This window comes from Clavelina lepadiformis, chromosome 7, assembly GCF_947623445.1.
Source record: "Clavelina lepadiformis chromosome 7, kaClaLepa1.1, whole genome shotgun sequence".
Lineage (NCBI taxonomy): Eukaryota > Metazoa > Chordata > Ascidiacea > Aplousobranchia > Clavelinidae > Clavelina > Clavelina lepadiformis.
Genome location: NC_135246.1, coordinates 10,017,166 through 10,034,968, shown reverse-complemented (window position 1 = coordinate 10,034,968; position 17,803 = coordinate 10,017,166). Strand labels below are relative to the sequence as shown.

The 17,803-nt window shown below is 34.1% G+C and overlaps 2 protein-coding genes and 2 long non-coding RNA genes across 4 annotated transcripts; 2 read left to right on the top strand and 2 right to left on the bottom strand.

The window, feature by feature from the left end:
• Positions 1-196: 196 nt before the first annotated feature.
• Positions 197-5,244, bottom strand: LOC143466039 (scavenger receptor cysteine-rich domain-containing protein DMBT1-like). The gene is made up of 11 exons (XM_076964615.1): positions 5,225-5,244; positions 5,003-5,070; positions 4,512-4,705; positions 3,219-3,378; positions 2,910-3,109; positions 2,679-2,838; positions 2,442-2,489; positions 1,963-2,141; positions 1,638-1,809; positions 1,085-1,278; positions 197-796 (listed from the first exon to the last, which is right to left on the bottom strand). Exons 1-11 carry the CDS (start codon positions 5,227-5,229, stop codon positions 557-559), a joined length of 1,620 nt encoding a protein of 539 aa, XP_076820730.1. The 5' UTR covers positions 5,230-5,244; the 3' UTR covers positions 197-556.
• Positions 5,245-5,383: 139 nt separating this feature from the next.
• On the top strand, positions 5,384-7,049 carry LOC143466044 (uncharacterized). Its single transcript, XR_013118692.1, has 2 exons — positions 5,384-5,791; positions 5,927-7,049. It is a non-coding gene; the product is annotated as an uncharacterized LOC143466044 (long non-coding RNA).
• On the bottom strand, positions 6,845-10,589 carry LOC143466040 (scavenger receptor cysteine-rich domain-containing protein DMBT1-like). Its single transcript, XM_076964616.1, has 10 exons — positions 10,492-10,589; positions 10,043-10,236; positions 9,749-9,908; positions 9,378-9,574; positions 9,120-9,279; positions 8,824-8,871; positions 8,463-8,641; positions 8,167-8,338; positions 7,755-7,948; positions 6,845-7,332 (listed from the first exon to the last, which is right to left on the bottom strand). The coding sequence occupies exons 1-10, from the start codon at positions 10,535-10,537 to the stop codon at positions 7,099-7,101; spliced, it is 1,584 nt and encodes a 527-aa protein (XP_076820731.1). The 5' UTR covers positions 10,538-10,589; the 3' UTR covers positions 6,845-7,098.
• On the top strand, positions 10,510-14,052 carry LOC143466043 (uncharacterized). Its single transcript, XR_013118691.1, has 3 exons — positions 10,510-10,644; positions 10,793-10,880; positions 13,151-14,052. It is a non-coding gene; the product is annotated as an uncharacterized LOC143466043 (long non-coding RNA).
• Positions 14,053-17,803: the final 3,751 nt, after the last annotated feature.

Genomic DNA, 17,803 nt, shown 5'->3' with positions numbered 1-17,803 from the left:
AAAAGTTGTATAGGCTGTCAGGGCATAAGCTAGAAATTATACCTTCAACAAAATATAAGTTTTATATCGGAATCCACTTGAGTCCACTTGAACAAATCCACTTGATTGCATTTGTAACAGTTAAAGTTAGCTTTGAGGACCTTTCACACTTTTAATCACATTTTCAAGTATGAAATTATATTAAAGTTTACAACTCTTTCAATTACTTTTTTATTTATAAGAAGACAATCAAAGTTTTTATCCACAAAATGCAGGTTTTTACAAACTAAAAATAATTTTTTTTTTGTGCTTGATGCAAGTTTCGGAAAAGTTTATACGTACATACAAAAACTATACCCAAACTTCAAATATAATACCGCATTAACTGTATTATAAAGCAAAGGAATAAAATATTATCAGTGATATTATAGAATCCAAAAAGAGCACTGCTAAACACTCAAGAAGCAATGAAAGCTGAAAAACATCAATAGTTTTATAAAAACAACAAAACGGACGATTTTGAGAATCAGGGAAGTCCAGCAAGAACAGCCATGACCATTTTATAAACTTCTTAAATTTATCGAGGATCCTTTTGTTCACGCTGTAAGAGACCCGTTCCTACTTTATTTTCAGGCTCTGACCGGGCAAGTACTGATTGGTAGGAGGCTCTAAATCCACCATGATGTGCGGTCGAATTAACAGCAACTTGAAAATAAACTGTCATGAACGGGCCAGTGCTGCTTCTCACAAAATCTTGATAATGTTTGCCAGTTAAACGCAGCAACGCCGGACTATCTGTTGATTCACCGTCAAAGATCTGCAAGAATATAGTTAAAGTTCTTCAAAACATGTACGTGTAATTTAAACTTAAATCGTAAGCTAAGAAGGATTTTAAACCTACAAAAATAAATAATAAAAGATATTCTAACAAAAAAAATGTATAAAAAACATTTGTTTTATTATAATTACGGGAATTAAAAACAATAAAAAGTTAGGCTAGTGATCACATATGTTTCAAAAACGTTTGGCGCAATACGTATAAACAACTCCGAGAAGAAATCTATGATTTAATTACTATAATACAATTGAAGGAAATAAAACTTACATGCAGAATACCGGCTAAACCTTGCGTAATAATACCCAGAACATGTAGGCGAACCCTCAAACCAAATCCAGCTTCGATAACCCATATGCATCCATCAGACTGATTGTATGGCTCGGGAAAGTTAGGACTGCTGAAATACTGCAAAGTAGCATTTGCCTCAAGTTTTCCTCCACACGTCGAAGTAAGCGTATCTCCTGATACACAATTATTGAAGATGAACAATATAAATATATTTTATTGATTTTAGTTATCTTGCTCCAATACTGTAAAAACAAGCCTGTATGAACAAGCAAAACAGAGTTTCAAGCGTTGCAATAAACTTCAGCACGTACATTTGCTACTATAGTAAGGCCTACTTCTGCTACTAGTTAGCATAAAAAACTATCAGAAATATCGATAGAAATCACACGAAAACTTCGTGTGAGGTAAAGCAAACATACTATAACTAACTAATAAAAGAATCAAAACCGAAAGACTATCTATACAGACAAAGGAAGTACAACTTAATTATTGTAATGATTAAAAAATTTTAATAAATTATTTTATTTTCCACCTCCCACACTGTAGGTTTCATAGAGAGCAACAAATCCGCGACCGTTTAAACTGTAATCACTCTCAAACTCAACTCTCAGAACTGGACCAGTTGAAACAAAACTGTGGAAGTTAAATGGATAACCACTGATAACACCAAGCTTGGCCGATCTCTGGCTTGGACCATCGCGAATCTAAAATAACAACAAATAAGTAAACACAGAGCATAACTATATATAGTTTTAATGAATACAAATAAGTTTGAATTAAGTGTCTCTTTCTTTAAATAAACAAAGATCAATTTAAAGAGGATAGAGCAAACAAAAGTTCAGGAAAGATAGACTTACAATGATCCAATCACAGCAGGTTTCCGTGTATACGTAACTAAACCAAATACGAACTTTCCGCCTATGTGGAGCAGTAATTATCCAGGTGCACATGACATCATTGGCGTGTGCGCCAGGATAATTTGGTGATGTAAAATTTCCATGACCGTTAGTGGGCGTGGTTAAGTCTCCACCACAATCTTTAAAATAAAGAACTTATTTTTATGTTAATTTTTATTTATTGTCTGTTGGAAAAATCAGGCTTCGATTACGGTATACCTAAACGAGTCCCATCTAAATTGTCTATTGAAAAAAAAAGCTTAGGCCTCCATAGCCTATATTTACTTCAATTAATTTCGTTGATCTACATGTTGATTGCATACATACTTTATTCAGCTAAGCTTATATATGGAATGCGAAAAAATTGACGTGAGCTAAGCTTAAGCTTTGTTTGTAATTTGATGAAATCTATCCGCACCACATAGAAAATAGCAACCAACCTTGGTCAATAAAAGGCGGCTCCAGGGTCAAAACATTAATTACGGATTCTGCAAGACACAAACAAATGCTGACATTATGCTATACTTATAAAAGCTAATAAATTGAAAACTTAAAGAAATATTTAGTTTTTATTAAGAGCTGTGCAACCTTGTATTTTGGTTGTATAACATAGTTCCATCAGCATATGATTTATCACAATGCTGTACAAGGATGTTATTTATGTTAATGATACTCACCGTTGCGGTAAAATGCTATGAAGCCAGTATTGCTAACTTGGGCGTTTGACCGAAAACGTACTTGCATTACCTGGCCAGTGGAAGAATACGTTCTGCTTCTGAATGACCGACCTCGCAAATAGGCTAATACTGGAGAACTTTCGTTATCTCCATTTCGTATCTATGCGTTGAGGAATAGATTCAAAAAGTGTAAACATGTGAGATTTAGTTTGCAGACATTACTAGGCTTACCAGCAAACTGTCGCAGCAACTTTCGAAAATGTAGCTGGTAATCTGAATAACAACCCTCATGCCAACTGGTGCCTTTAATGTCCAAATGCAGAACACATCATCGGGGTAATCACTAGGGTAATTTGGCGAGGCAAGGGTAGGAGAAGTCTCTTCTACTTCATTTATAATTATTGTATCTCCACATCCACTGTCACCGGGATCTACATTCATTTTGCAAGTTAAACGCGAATTGAGAGGTTTAATGAAGTATGCAAGATGTATTAGTTATGTTAAAGCATTTACAACTTGTAGATTGGCTACGAAACTTACGAGCTCTATACTCTACTTGGAAACCAGTAAAAGTAATCGATTCATCGCTTTCAAACTCGATGTAGAGCGCTCCAAATGACGAAATGTAGGTGAGGTCTCGTGTGATGTTTCCCCTGAAATTTCCGATAATTGGAGAATTGCTATTTCTTCCGTCTCTTACCTTAAACGAATCCAAGTAACTATTACACAGTACGTATAGATCACGCAGCCTTTTGTTAAAGATAGGCGGTTAGGTTAGGAGAGTGCATGGGTATGAAAAAAGTTGATTTTGGCTATATAAGATTTTATTGGAGTTAAATCTAAATTAGAAGTTAGATTTAGGTTCGGTTTAGGTTTCTATGTTACAACATTTAAGTTAGGTTAGCAAGGAACTGTGAAAAAGAACTTCGAACGCACGATTTTGTTCGGTGAAGTAGTGGCAGTCAATTTATAAAGTTGTCAAAATATGTGCAAAGTATAAGCTGAATTCATATTAAAATTCTGCTGAAGTAAAGTGATTATTAATTGATATTTGTGACATTTAATTGTAATAGATAGAACTTTTGCGAGTTACTGTCTGGGTGGCAAGATTTTTTCGATAGCTTATACTTGACAATAAAAATTTGTCCACCCATTTTGGCACTTTTATTGCAAACGTTTTTAGCACCGGATTGTAATGATTTCATTCAGGTAAAAAGTATATAAATTTATTTACACGATGAAGAAAAAATATTGAAAATATGTTTCCCAGTTTTTATTTTGCAGTGGTTTGAACGTTACGCCCTGGACATGTTCGATATGTTCGACGCGTGCGACGTGAAATGCGTAAGAGTTTGCGTAGTATATGCGGCACGTGTAGTAAAAGTAAATCAGTTTATATTTACTGCAAGTCTATTTTTTAGACTTTGCCTGAAAAACAAAGCAAAATTACATGGTAACTTACCGCAGCTACCACGCAAACTTTTACCCATTTCACGTCACATGCTATACGCTGACCACTAACATTATCTCATGACAAATAAAACCTATGCGTTGGATTGAAAGCATTGTAAAATAAAACTAGGCAAATTTTCTAATAGTTTTTCTTTACTATATAAATAAATTTAAATGATACCCACAAAAGCGAAATCTTTGCAAGCCGATGCCCAGATCGTTTTCAATAGAAAAAGTTATCGAAGTGGGTCGACAATTTCCATTGTTAAGTATAGGTGGTTGAAAAATTCTTGCCACCCAAAACGAGATGACCGCCGTAACTCGGAAATTGTCTACTATTTATGTTAGTATTATCTCACCAGAAAATCTCAAACATCTTACAATGATGTAATCGCAACATCTCTCAGTCAATATTTCAATGAAAGCAATTTCAACTTGATCTCCATCATTGGCTGCTTCAATGATGTAAGTGCAATTGAGATCATTGGGATAATTACTAGGGTAGTCTGGGCTTGAAAAAATCTGTCTTGCAGCAAAAGCCGTGAATGTTGTTTGGCACTGACCGCATGCAACGCCTACATATAGAAATCAGGAAAAATTGTTTTCCTGTATAGGCTTGTATATGACGAATGATTATTAGTTTCAATACAAGGTACAAAACCACATGGCTGATTGGTCTAATTATATCAAAAACTATTTGACAACAATTACATACACTTACATTTGTAGACCTTTTCATTTTTAAACTTATCCGTTTTGCTAAATTTTACAAAATAGACATTAAATTTGTCACATCCTATCCGTAATATATAGACTAAGTTTGCTCGAGGTACTATTTATTAATTAAAACATTGTTTTGCAACAAAATTTACCTGTCACAACAAGAACAGTCAAAAGCAAAACAAGAAACTTCATGATGCTTCTTTTCGCTGAATGCTCACTTCATACATAAAGGGCAGCATTAATAACGGTTGGTAGACCTATTCCACATTGCCCTGAGCTATTCTTAAACTTCTTTGGCAGCAACAACGTACAATGAAACACGCGATTATGGGATAATTGTGCAACGCAAATATGTTTTCATAAATATTTACCACATTTTCGGCAACTTCTTTATTGTGAATGCATTGCAGAGCACGGTTATTCATGATTATGAAAATAATCATGATAAATTCTGTAAATGTACTTGGGCAAACCTGAATAATTTAAGAAGACTTTTGTTACTGTTTAGAGCTTTCAAGATAGGTAAAAATTCCACTCATGGCAGATTGTAATTAAAAGACCATTTATTACAGTAAACTCTATGTTGAAAGTTGTTAATTTTGTAAAACTTTAAGTTATAACTTATGCAGTTGTTGGTTGTGAGATAAGTTGAAATTAATTGTTTGTGGTATAAAGTAAATTAATACGTATGTCTTCTTCCTGTGAATATCATCGCTATATTTACTATAATCAACCTACGCAAATTTTCTTTGAAATACACCTTGCATGATAAACATTGAATCTATTTTAGGTGATCAAAATTTCCCTAGTTTATCCTATGGCTATAACGTTCAGTTATCAAACTAACGAGTAAGCTGCACCAGGAGTATAAAAATCTGCGAATAACAAATGCTCAAAAGTTGAATTCTTGCGCAACCTAGCAGCACTAGAATAATGAAGTTTGTGTGATTATCAACTCGTTAGAATTTATTTGTAAAAATATCGATATTTTTAAAATATTTTTGATTTACAAATAGTGAGTTTTGCATATACTGCACTATGCTTACAGATAACTAATCATTTATACCTTACAGATTGTGTTTCAAGGAAGCAGTGATCAAAAATGAACAAAGATCAGCAAGAAAAGATAAGTTCTGTCATCAACATCAGTATAGACAACTAAACGTCAAGTCATTTTAATGAGTGCTGGGTCAACTATACCTAAACCTTTTGATATTTCTGTATAATTGCTTGTTGTTCGTTATTTATAAAACGTCTATTAATAAAGTTACTAATATTTGTTTCTGTAAAATACACTCTCTACATGATGATGTGGTATAATTAAAATAGATTTATGTGCACGTAATCCTTTATAACACGTTTTGTGGTTGGTTTCCGTATGTTTTCTTTTTTTTTATCTGATTAATTATCGATTTTCGTACTTTTCTTTGTGCGAATTTTTACTTCGAGTTATGTCGGGGTATACCATATTGGCAGATAAAGTTCAACAAGTTCAACAAGTTCAAGTTACAAAACTGACTGAAACTTCTTGAGTTTTGAGCTCGAATCATGCATTCAACAGCGGTAAAACATATATGCTTTGTTAGAAACACTGATTGTTGCAAGTTTCGAACTTTTGAACAATTTTCTTTAAATTGCAGTTTCCCGCTGTGTTTCTTTTATCTGTCGGGCACACAGTTTTATAAACAAAGAAATTATTAACAATAAATTGTTTTTACGTAGATTTGGAAAGCAGAAAAAATATAACCGTTCCCTAATGTCTATTTTGTATCTCGAAAAGCATATGACCAATTATAATATAGCTATAATTTATACGTCGACAACTATATAGCAATTATCTTTTCACGATTCACCAGAACGTTTACTTTGTCAAAAATGTATCATCCATATCAGGACATGGCCGAATTTCACACTAATTTAAAATCAATCACTTGAAATTTAGGCCTTCCGTTAATCGTATTGTAGCTTGTGTTTATAAATTAGACACCACGTTACTTTTTGCAATTTTATTTCAACCAAATATCAAACGTTCACGAGACAGGATACAGTGCACAATAAAAGGCTTGCAGCTATTGCTCACTTAGGCTGCTCTGAGCTACATATTGTTACAAATGCACCGTTATACCGCATTAAATCATGGTAAAGTAGAATTAGCTGTTTGAAAAATAACTATAAACCAATAAAAAGCAAACCCAGTAGTTAAAGATCTCAAAATTTATAATTATGATGACAGTTTTAAACCTTTTTAGCGAGGACCTTTACCGTCACGCATTGTTTGTGACTCGCCTAAGGGCAACTCAAGTTCAGGTGCAGTAGCTTCATAGGTGGCTCTAAATCCACCATGTTCCACGTCGTCATTTGGAGCTACTTCAAGATGAACTGTCATAAACGGTCCGTTGCTGGTAATCACAAAGTTTTGATAATGTTTGCCAGCCAAACGGATCAGGGGGGGACTGTCCGTTGATTCACCGTTGTAGATCTACAAAAACATTGTTGGCTAAGTACTTAATTAAGCATAAATCGGAAACATAACAATCTAAAAATGTTACACATTAAACCAAAATGATTCAAGCGTTTGCGTTTTGGTTTGAATTTTTAGACAATAAGATTTTTAAGAATGGTAATCGCAAATTAACTAACTTATTTTTTGAGAAAAGTTATAAGCTCCCTCAAACAAAATGATATTGTGATAAGGTATCATAATCTTTATCCTCGGACTGAAGTGAATTTTTACACTACTTAAACTTGGCGATGATTCCTCACCGATCGAGCCTCGATCGGCTATACCGAGCTGGTCTTTGTGCAAGTTCCGATTTTTGTATATAGGTTAGTTCTTTGATTTTTTATACCGTATTGTCTGACTTTTGAACTGTTTAGTATAGGAGAAAACAAAAAACTTACATGAAGAATAGCAGCGAGGCCATCTGTAATGATTCCCAGAATATGTAGGCGAACCCTCAAACCAAATCCAGCTTCGATAACCCATATGCATCCATCAGACTTATTGTATGGCTCGGGAAAGTTAGGACTGCTGAAATACTGCAAAGTAGCGTTTGCCTCAAGTTTTCCTCCACATGTCGAAGCAAGGGCATCTCCTGTTAATGGTGTTTTCGAAAATGAACGCGTTAATTTGAACTTAATTTTAACTCATATTCCATTTAACAATTTTAGATCATTCCGATAACAGAAAGTCAGTGCTGGAAATGATACACAGAATAATGACACAAAATATTCAAAATCAGGCAAATTATTCAGATAGCTGGCTGCGAATTGTGTCTAAGATTAAGAACACATCTTTAACAACTATACATACCTGCTGGATCGTAGGTTTCATACTGTGCAACAAACCCTCGACTGCTTTGACTGTAATCGCTGTTGAAATCGATTCTTAAAACAGGGCCATTCGAAATAAAACTGTAAAAGTTCAATGGATAACCACTGATAACCCCAAGCTTGGTCGATCTAGGGCTTGGCCCATCACGTATCTAGAAAAAAATCCGTCAAATTTATATATTGGCTACTTTTATGAGAGAAAAGGATCAATTTCATTCAATGGTGCTATAACATAACATTTATTTTCTGGACGGGATCAAACAGGGTTGTACTCACAATGATCCAATCGCAGCATGACTCTGTTGATACGTAACTAAACCAGACGCGGATTTTTTGGCCTACTTGGGCTGTAATTATCCAGGAGCACATAAGCTCATTGGCGTGAGCCCTCGGGTAATTAGGTGAGGTGAAATTTCCATGGCCGGTGGCTGGCGTTGACAACTCACCACCGCATTCTATAAAATACAGGACAACCATTAGTTCTCCACAAACTCGTTCAAAAAAGGAAGTTGATGCGTTAAAATAAAAACATCATTTGAAAAAATTTGCAAAATAACTTATTCAGGGAGCATGAAAATATTTTTATATTCATATCATTTGCCTTAAAAAGTGTAACCATTATATGTCGGTTACTTACCGGTATCAATCAGATTGGGTTCCAGACTTACGGTGTTAATAAAAGTGGCTGTAATGTAAAAATTTGGACGTAAGTTTCTTTTTGAATAACCTATTTTTAAAATCTTTCTGGGTTTCAAAGAGAGTGGTATGTTATCGTGCATTTAGTTTTTGCTATAAAACCTTATAAGATAAAAAGAACATACGTTGTGTCAAAAGCATACAACTTAACTTGGACATAATTTAATCATAAATTGTAACCTAATGCGTATATAAATCTTTAAACAAGAGTAACCGATTATTTATATAAATGCTTACGGCTTCGAAAGGTTGATATGAAGCCACTGGCACTGTTTTGGTCATTTGATCGAAAACGGATTTGCAATACATTGCCGCTCGAAATATAATTCCGTTGTCTAAATGATTGACCTTGTATGTAGGCGATTATTGGCGAACTTTTGTTATCTCCATCACGTATCTACATTCAGAAAAAAATAGAAAATTTTAGTAAACTGAAACAGGCCTACAGTATGTGAACAGAACGACAAGACTTATTTCCTAAATTCTGAGCCTTACAAGCAGATTATCGCAGCAATATTCAAAATCATTAGCAATGAGGGTGAAGAGCACACGCTGGTCCTCAGAAGCAATCAAGGTCCAAGTGCAGTAAGTATCGTCTGGATAGTCACTTGGGTAATTGGGCGAGGCAATAGTACGAGTATCTGTGTCTACTGTCATATCTATAGTTTCCCTGCAGTTAACATCTCCGGGATCTGCAAGAATGTAACAGTTTAAAAATGGCTTTCGAAAGCACTAAGAACTATTCCCTTTTTGTTTTACATTATCTATGTATCTAGTTGTATTTGTTCGTTTTGGATATATTTCTATTGTTACAGCTGGCATTATTATAAGCAATAACCAAAGCAAAAATGTGGTTTATATCGTACGAGATCTGTACTCCATCTGGAAACCAGCAGATGTAACGGAATCGTCACTTTCAAACTCGATGTAGAACGCTCCAAAAGACGAGATATAGGTAAGGTCATGTGTGATGTTTCCTCGGAAATTACCAACTATTGGAGAATCACTAGTTTTTCCATCTCTTACCTTAAACAAATTTACAAGGTATTTAAACAAATACAGGAATTTTTAAACTGTTCTTTTAGTTTAATTATTTCGTTTTCTGTTTTTTGATTAGGCTCCTATAGGAGAATATTAAAACATTGCTTTTCTGTACTTACTATGATATAATCGCAACAATTCTCGGTCAAAATTTCAATAAAAGCAACTTCAACTTGATCTCCATCATTGACTGCTTCGATAATGTAAGTGCAGTCGAGATTGTTGGGATAATTGCTAGGGTAGCCAGGGCTAGTGAACGTCTGCGCAGCCGGTACAGCCGTCAGGGTTTCTTCGCATTGTCCGCTGACATATTCTATAATAGAACACAAAGATTATATGACAGCCTATTGACAGAATGAATGTGAAGAAAATGTACTTCAAATATTCACAACAACGTAAACTCAGAACATGAACACCTAATTTCTTTATCAACAAACAGCATGAAATGTTCCCACAACATTGGGAACATAATGGCTTCTAGAAGTAAGTAACCATTACCTTTGGTTTTTTTTCATTACCAGTGACAAACAGTCGATTGACTAAAACGTAAGAATAAAACAATCATTACCTGTTACAGCCAGCAAAAGCAGAAATGTAGCAAACAGCTTCTCCATCTTGCTTTGTCTGAACTGATGTCTAAAACTGTGCCTATATATGTTGGTTTATATACCAATTTGCAAAACTCTAAACGTTGCCTAAAGCTATTCTTTGATTCTCTCAGGTATGCTTGTGATATGAAAGATAAGCAAGCATATTTTATTTAAAATGCGCTGTAAAAACTACACCATTTTTCAAAAACATTTTACCAGTTTTTGATCATAAACGTCTAAGGTGTTATGAAACAAATTGAACTTATTTTCTACTTACAGGAATTTTTCTCCATGTGACAACACCTACAATAAACCAAACTACATCTTATTGGGTTTTTTGGTCTTTCTGTAAAAATTATAGAAACAAGTACGTCGACTGTTTTACTTTATTATGTTACAAACAGATTATCATTTTTTGGAAAACGTTGGTGATCGTTTTACAGGATTAAATTTTTTCCATTTTGTAATAATATTCTTAGGTACTGTAGTCTGCGGGTGTTAATTTTGTGCAGGATTCATTCTGTTTATTTGCATGACCGCTTCGACGACTTTCAGATACAAAAGTGTACTTTAATAATGTAATTTACAGTCCAATGATAAAACTTGATTTAACATGGGACGTTAGTAATTTTTCAGAAATATTTTGATTTCTACTTGAATTTGCTTACGGTAAAAACAATATTTTCGCCAAAAAAAATCTAATTTTAAACCTGACCGTTGAACGGTACTTAGAAAGTAAACAAGCAACCAAAATTTTTTTTTTTTGCCTATGGCGTAGTTCACTCCGACAATATAATTTAATGGTCCAGATATAGTTGTGTTTAAATTTATGCAGACGACGACTGTTGCTAAAAATCTAAACTGCTCTTTGCAAAAAAATCGTAAATACTGGCACTAAATTACTATGAATTATACTAACCTGGAATAAATGTCAACGTTGTTTAGCGCCGTAACTTTCGTTTAAGGTTTACGTTAAATTAATGTTTTGTTTATATTTACAGTAGTTGCCATTAACATTATATTTTAAACCGCATTTTTAACAAAACTTATCACAAATGACAGAATAGTAATTCGATATGTTGCCACAAAATTTGAATTATGTACCATGTTCTTGGCTTTTTATCGTTTCTAAGGTTGAAATAAATTACATAATGAAAAATAACAAAAGTTAGTTTATGAGCCTGTCAGCTTCGTAGCAGAGTGGTTTGTTCGCTGGCTTCACAATAATTGCGGCCCAGTTTCCGTGTTTGAAACCCAGTAGAGTCTAATCGTTGTAATGACCATGACAAAAGCATTAATGAAACTTGCTCCTGTGCAGCGGATCTGATGGACATTTATAAATTAAGTCAATGCTAACAAATTCAAAGATCAAAATAAAATATGTTTGGCAATCGGAACTTGCACAAAGGCTAACTTTGTAATGTGAGGAGTCATCGCAGGCTTTAAGTTATTCAAGAGTATTTAAGTTATTCACTATGTCCGAGTATAATCATCATCATACCATATCACGATAACTAAGAAATTTCCGCTCGCCTGTGGCACACTAGTCACGTGCTATGTCGTTATACCTTTTTTGGAGAGCCGTTCTATACAGATTTCATAACTGTAACTTTTCTGACATTTTTTTCAACAAATTTGTCGGAGGGCAACAAACCACACTAATAAAATGTCTTTATGTAATTGGCCCAATATAACGTACCTTTAACGATTTTGTCTGCAGACGACGAAGTATGCAAGTATAACCTCGTTATGTAATGGGTCGTTTTTATAGCATTATCTAGCTGGCAGAATTAATTAGTTCGAGAGAAAATACATTCCTGTATAAGTATCACTGCGTTGCAATGTGTTATTTTTCAGATGCTGCTTTTCAATGGATGTTTTAAACTATAATGCCGTATTGCAAATTACAAAAGTATTTTAGACATATTTGAAATACAGTACTTTATTTATCACAGTAATTCAAGTTCCCGCGCTAAGTTTGCGGTATATATGTCACGCACTCCATAAGCGGTTAAAATAATAAAAAAGAACAATAAACGGCTGACGATTCACAAGCGAAATTCAAGCAATTATGACACGTATAGCAAAATATAATGGTGTTGGCTTGACTTAAGTTTTTACCACATTTACAATGTTGCCGGCATGCTTTCAAAGCATTAGGTTAATTTGTCATAGCTAAATGGTTTTTTTGAATTCAAAGTCTTCACTTTAATTCAAATCTAATTACACCGTGTCCAACTTTGACATTGTTGCAATGTCATGAAGAGATGTCATTAAACTCATGTAAAGAGTTTTTTAAGCAGATTAAGCCCAGCGGTTATGGACAATAATGCTAAGAGCAATTAATCATCCTATAAAGTAGATGTTTTTCAAGTCGATATAAGGTGTTTTTAACTTTCAAGTGATTCCTGCGTCCTATGAATCATATAAAGACGAGTTTCAGCGTAAAACCTGATGTCGTTGGCTTGGCACGTATTTTGCTATTGCTTCGGGCACAAAATGTACATTTCGTCGATTGACATTTTCACATATCAGGTTTTCAGAATAAAACCAAATATAATTGCAGTTGACGTTGCGTTATCTGTTTCCACCTTTCAGCATTACAAGCAGGTATATCTGAACATGCTGTATTTTTAGATGAATGTTGGATTTCATTCTCACGTTCAATACATTCGGGTATTTTAGTGATACCAGAACTTTGGAGTGACTTTGGACGGACTTAATACCCATCCTTACTGAATCGATATGCATATACTTGTACGATTATACGTTAAATGTATTTTGTATTACCTTATAAGAACAGCAAATTTACATTTATAGGTTAAATAAATATGAGTAACTAAACAGACGAATTTTAAAACAACTTACAAAATAATTCTCTACGTTTAAGTTATACAGTTTTCTAGCCAGTAAATAATTAATTAATTTTTAGACAATAATATATCCTATAGAGTATAGACTATTGAGCAATCGGTTGAATTTTGAAGGTGAGTTTTTCTTGGTTTGTATTGCGTCGCTTTCTTATTCATTTGGTTGTGTCATTATTCTTACGCAGTTACACTCCTTGTCTTCTGTTTTCTGCAGTTCGTATAAAAACAAACACGCAAAGCCATAAACTACATGAAACTATAAGGTCAGTTTACAAACACAGTTTTGCCATGAGCAAAATAGAGGAAAATTTTGTTGCTGATCAGAACAAACTTTTCAGTGTAGGTGGATGATAGATTTGGCGATAACAACGTTTTCACGTGCGAAAGATTAAGTTTGCGAATTGTGTTTGCGCGATAAAGCTACAAACGATTGCAGCAAAATTCAACTAGATTAGGTTAATTTTGAGCGGAATTTTCTTTTGCTGTTGTTTCAATAAAATTGAAAACAAAAAATCGTCTTCAACTTCAACTTCAAAAAACTTTTCAAACTAAACTCGCATAAGTTTGATATCAAAAAAATGTTGTTTTACATGCAAGCAAATGAAATACAAACAAGCGCAGTTTCATAAAGTGTGTGCAAAAAGAAATGTTTCTTAATGGGATCGGAAAGACTGGCTTTCTTTTGATTGTGCTCTTTAGATAAGAATGCACAAAACGGAAAAAATTATCGTAAACTTTAAATTAAAAGACGAAATTCAGTCGGTGTACCAACCTACAAATTTTAATTTTGAATCTTACAGTAAATTAGAACTCTTAGCTTAAATTTATTTAAAAGTTGAATTTCCTTACATATAGATGATATAGTACATAATTTTTTTGTTATTTAAGAAACACATTCTTGTTATCTTGAGCTATAGCAATACAATTCTTCTAAGAAAACGCAATATTTTTGTTTTCAAATCTGCTTTTACCTTTTCTAACGGAAAATCTAGAATGGAAAGTGTGCATCGTTAAACGTGTAAAACGTTTCAATGAAAGTCCCTAGTTTGTTCTTTGCTGCTGTGACGTAATTTGATAATACAAATCTTACACTATGATATGGCGTCAAACAAAGGCAAACGTATGGGGAAAGAAGAAGTTTTGGGCAGTAGAGGGCGTTCTCTCGACGCTTCGTGGTATCCTGTAACCAAAACTTTTAGCCTAAGCCGGATCGCAGGAGCTAAATATTATCTCAGGAGGATCCATTTCTGCAGAAATTGGAGCTGAAACTCAATTTACAGTAAAGTTCAGGGGCTTGGCCGGTGCCAAGAGTTTTTTGTTTTCAAGACAGTTCCAGCCACTGGACTATCGTTCACATTTCTAGTTTGTTTCTAATTCACGACCACTTTTCACAAAATAAAAAATTGTTGTCTCTTACTTTAACTTACCACCTTACACTTACACAATTGTTAATATTATACATTTCATTACAACTTTACACCAAGCTATTCCTCTTACTACCGCTACTCTACTACTGTCATCCACTCTAATCTTACTACTTTCCTTACTTGGAGGGAAGGTCGCCCATGATGGGACACTTTTAGGTATACCGCTCTCACTCAAAAACGCAATAAGCTTCGGCTAATCTTTTTTCGAATTATGTTAGGTATAGAATTGCTCGAAATTAAGCGCATGAGTTTTAATAAACGTTCATGTCATTTATTGAGACTATTACAAAATAAAAATGACTTTTTGTCCAATCTTGGATAAGCATGTTAAAACAAGTTGGGACAGTACGTATATGTATTCTAAACAGTATAAAACCTTCCTTAAACTAATCTGTAATGTTAGAAACTTTGCCTTTGAAATCGAATTCCTTAGCTTTAAATCAAAATTTGAATTGATTTTTTCAAGAAATTGATAAATCAAACAAACAACGAAATAAAATTTTCTAAAAATTTGTGTGGGCATTTCTTTCCAGCGTTATCGTTGTTAAACATAGGAAAGGAATTCGTTTTCCTCTCAAATTATGGTAGGCAAGCTTTTTAAAACTTTGCGTGGTAGGCTTGCACAAGTTATACCACAGCGTCAGTGATTCTGCTTCCATTGCAAGTATAGGAAGCCTTTATAGTTTACCAACTATCTTTGTAGATATGTGTGGTTAATAAGGCTACCAGAGCTATTTTGGTAACGTTGTGTATCCTAAGCTTTCCATTTTTTTTTCTTTTTATGAGATGATTTTTAAAAAATGATAAGCGCGTTAGACTTTGTTGATAAACAAACTTTCCATGTAATCGTTTTCCTAACAGACGGATCTACGTGTTTGTTCTATGTAACCATGTTTTGTCATTTTTTTCGTTCGTATGATCATAGATTTTGACAAATTTGATTAAACTTGGCACAAATCCAAATGTTTTGAACGAAACTAGTCAAAGTCAAAGATTATAAAAATGTAGAAATCAGTCTCAACACCATAGAGGTACCTGCAGCAAATAAGACCCAGAAGGTTATGAGGCTCGTTCCTGGTATTTTTTACTCAAAGCTGGGTAGATTTTTACTACGGTTGATTTAAGATGCTACAGTAATTAGCTGATCGGTGCAGTTTCGATTGTTTTGGTTCAGTAATTTTAAAGAGAGAAGGCTGGAAAGTTTTATTAGGGTATAATAACACCATCATAGGCTACTTTTTAGGGTCTTCGAGTATTTTGTACTAAGTTTAGCCCTTTTAGAATAGGGTGTAACTGATAATTTCCTTTGCCTTGTTTACGTTAGGCAGTAACGAGTGTTGTAATAAGGCCCACTAAAAACTTTAACTTAAAATTTTATTCATCTCTTTATTTAGGACGATGGTTAATTTTCAATTGAGGTTGCATTTACCCCCGCAGGTGTAAGACCATGTTTGAGGGAGTGCAAACAAAATAAAAATTCTCTCCAACCATTTAAAAATAGCTTTACTGTTATACCTGAAAATTGGATAACTTGTAGCCATGAAACTGTTTTATCAAACGGCAAACTTGAGCCAAATACACTATATAGAGTTAAGAGCGTTTAAAAATTAGGAAGTCTATTTGCTGCAGGTGCCTTGTAAGGTATAGCGCCAGTTCCCCAAGTAAAGGTAATTAATGTGTCCCATCTTAGGATAACCATTATAGTGATGTCCCATCTTGTGCACTGTCCCATCATAGGCGTCTTCTACTATCCTTACTCTACCATCTGGTCGGGTAGTTGAAGCGACAGTAGGCAGTCTTAAAGCTGCAGTTTATAAGGTTGACAATTTCAAATTAGGGAAACACACTTAAATTCAATAATGGATTTGGATCAGTTGGTATCATTGAGCTCGAAGCTGAGCTTTTATTGATAATAAGAGCTCCGAAGACGGAGCAATTTCATATTTCGGCAAACTATAGGAGTTAATTTAAACGTGCACGCTGCAAAACGTTATAAAGTAAAATTAAACGTAATTTAACCAATAATTTATTCGAGATTTTAGCTTTTATATGCTTTCTATAACTAGCAGACGCGACGATCTTGATGTTATATTTTTAAAATGTAGTAGGCTCCTTTAATCTAAACGTTTTACAACGTTTGGATATTGTGGAACATCGACAAAATCTAAGTTTTTTTCCCTGATGGGCTACACTATTTATACTAAAATTTAAAACAAAATGATGACTTTACCAAATTTAATGGAATGGAAATACAGGTTGACGCTTGAGAAACACTATAGAAAACAATTTTCAAATTGCAAAAGTGGTCAACTTTACTTCGTGAACAACGGTCAATTCCAAGTTTACATTCGATGTTTTTGAACACACGATCCATTACCTTAAAAACAGATACCGTACATATGTTTTAGAATGCTGTGATTTTACCTATGAACCGAACACCGTAGAACTCAACTCTACTGTACATTAAATATTGTAATATTCATCAACAAGTAAATGATTCTAGTACGTGATCTAAAGATATGCAGTAACTTCTGTTACAGTAGGTAACCTCGGTCAAATCTAACAACAGGTCAATTCCATGCTTAACTTTGTCAGAATCAGACCTACTGGACCTCAGGGGCACATGAATTTAGGAAGTTTGCAAGCCAGGCGAAAGTAAGCTATAACGGCTTCACATTGCTGAGCAAGGCCATACAAAAACGTGTAATCATTAATATGAAATTGGATAGTTCAGCCTATATTTAGCATCGTCCCTATGCGGATACATTCTTGAGTGATCGGCAACCAGCTTTAATATTGCAATTCTTGAGAAACGCCAGGTTATTTTCGTCACTCTGCAGTTGATAAATAAATCATTTAACTTAGATTTCTGGCATATACTTTAGCTGTCATTAAGACTGTTAAAGATGACAAAAAACACAATATCTAAAAATTATTGAGAAGTTTGCATACTGATATAAGAAGCATCACAGCCAACTCTTTTCAAATCAGAG

Excerpts from the sequence above, each read along its gene's own strand:
- LOC143466039 (XM_076964615.1), bottom strand. Across the intron at positions 2,490-2,678 it reads CATAGCATTTTACCGCAACG|AATCCGTAATTAATGTTTTG; the intron begins GTGAGTATCATT and ends TGTGTCTTGCAG. Across the intron at positions 797-1,084 it reads GTTTAGCCGGTATTCTGCAT|ATCTTTGACGGTGAATCAAC; the intron begins GTAAGTTTTATT and ends ATATTCTTGCAG.
- LOC143466040 (XM_076964616.1), bottom strand. The coding sequence starts at position 10,537 with ATGGAGAAGCTGTTTGCTACATTTCTGCTTTTGCTGGCTGTAACAG. Across the intron at positions 10,237-10,491 it reads GCTTTTGCTGGCTGTAACAG|AATATGTCAGCGGACAATGC; the intron begins GTAATGATTGTT and ends GTTCTATTATAG. Across the intron at positions 8,872-9,119 it reads CATATCAACCTTTCGAAGCC|CCACTTTTATTAACACCGTA; the intron begins GTAAGCATTTAT and ends TTTACATTACAG.